At 52.3% G+C, this 727-nt stretch overlaps 1 protein-coding gene across 1 annotated transcript in view; it reads left to right on the forward strand.

The window, feature by feature from the left end:
• EMH_0047950 (uncharacterized protein) overlaps nucleotides 1-727 on the forward strand; it is a gene marked incomplete at both ends in the record, with an annotated part of 3,171 nt that overhangs the window by 1,157 nt on the left and 1,287 nt on the right. Inside the window, one exon of the mRNA XM_013496346.1 lies at nucleotides 1-373. Within this exon, the coding sequence (XP_013351800.1) occupies nucleotides 1-373 (373 nt within the window). The remainder of the gene's footprint in view (nucleotides 374-727) is intronic.

A 727-nucleotide genomic window follows, 5' to 3' on the forward strand; every position in this document is an offset into this window, starting at 1 on the left:
AACACCCCACACAGGAGACACATTGAGGAGGAGACAGAGAAAGGAGACAGAGAAAGGAGACAGAGAAAGGAGACAGAGAGGAGGAGACAGAGAAAGGAGACAGAGGAGACAGAGAGAGGAGATAGGGAGAGGAGACAGAGAGAGGAGACAGAGAGAGGAGACAGGGAGAGGAGACAGAGAGAGGAGACAGGGAGAGGAGACAGAGAGAGGAGACAGAGAAAGGAGACAGAGAAAGGAGACAGAAGAAGAGGAGACAGAAGAAGAGGAGACAGAGAGAGGAGACAGAGAAAGGAGACAGAGAGAGGAGAGAGAGAAATGAGACACAAAAAGAGACAGAAAAGGAGACAGCAGGGAGGCAGCAACAGAGGAGACAGTACGAGACAGTAGAAGAGACAGAAGAAAAGGAGACAGTATAAAAGGAGACAGTACAAAAGGAGACAGTATAAAAGGAGACAGTATAAAAGGAGACAGTAGAAAAGGAGACAGTTGTGGGGTTAGTGTGTACCCTGAGGTCTCTATCAAATGTGGGGCGGACATCCTCCTTGCATTCCTCTCCCTTCTCAGGCTCAGCAGCTGTGCTGCTGCTGCTGCTGCTGCTGCTGCTGCTGCCTGCTGCTTCTGTTGCTGCTGGTGCTGCTGCTGCTGCTCCTGCTGCTGCTGCTGCTGCTGCTGCTGCTGCTGCTGCCTTGTTGATCGCCTCAGCACGCGCAGCAGCACGAGGGTTGCA

The sequence above is a fragment of the Eimeria mitis genome, genomic scaffold, assembly GCF_000499745.2.
Source record: "Eimeria mitis Houghton genomic scaffold, Emh_scaff2053, whole genome shotgun sequence".
In the NCBI taxonomy this organism is placed as follows: domain Eukaryota; phylum Apicomplexa; class Conoidasida; order Eucoccidiorida; family Eimeriidae; genus Eimeria; species Eimeria mitis.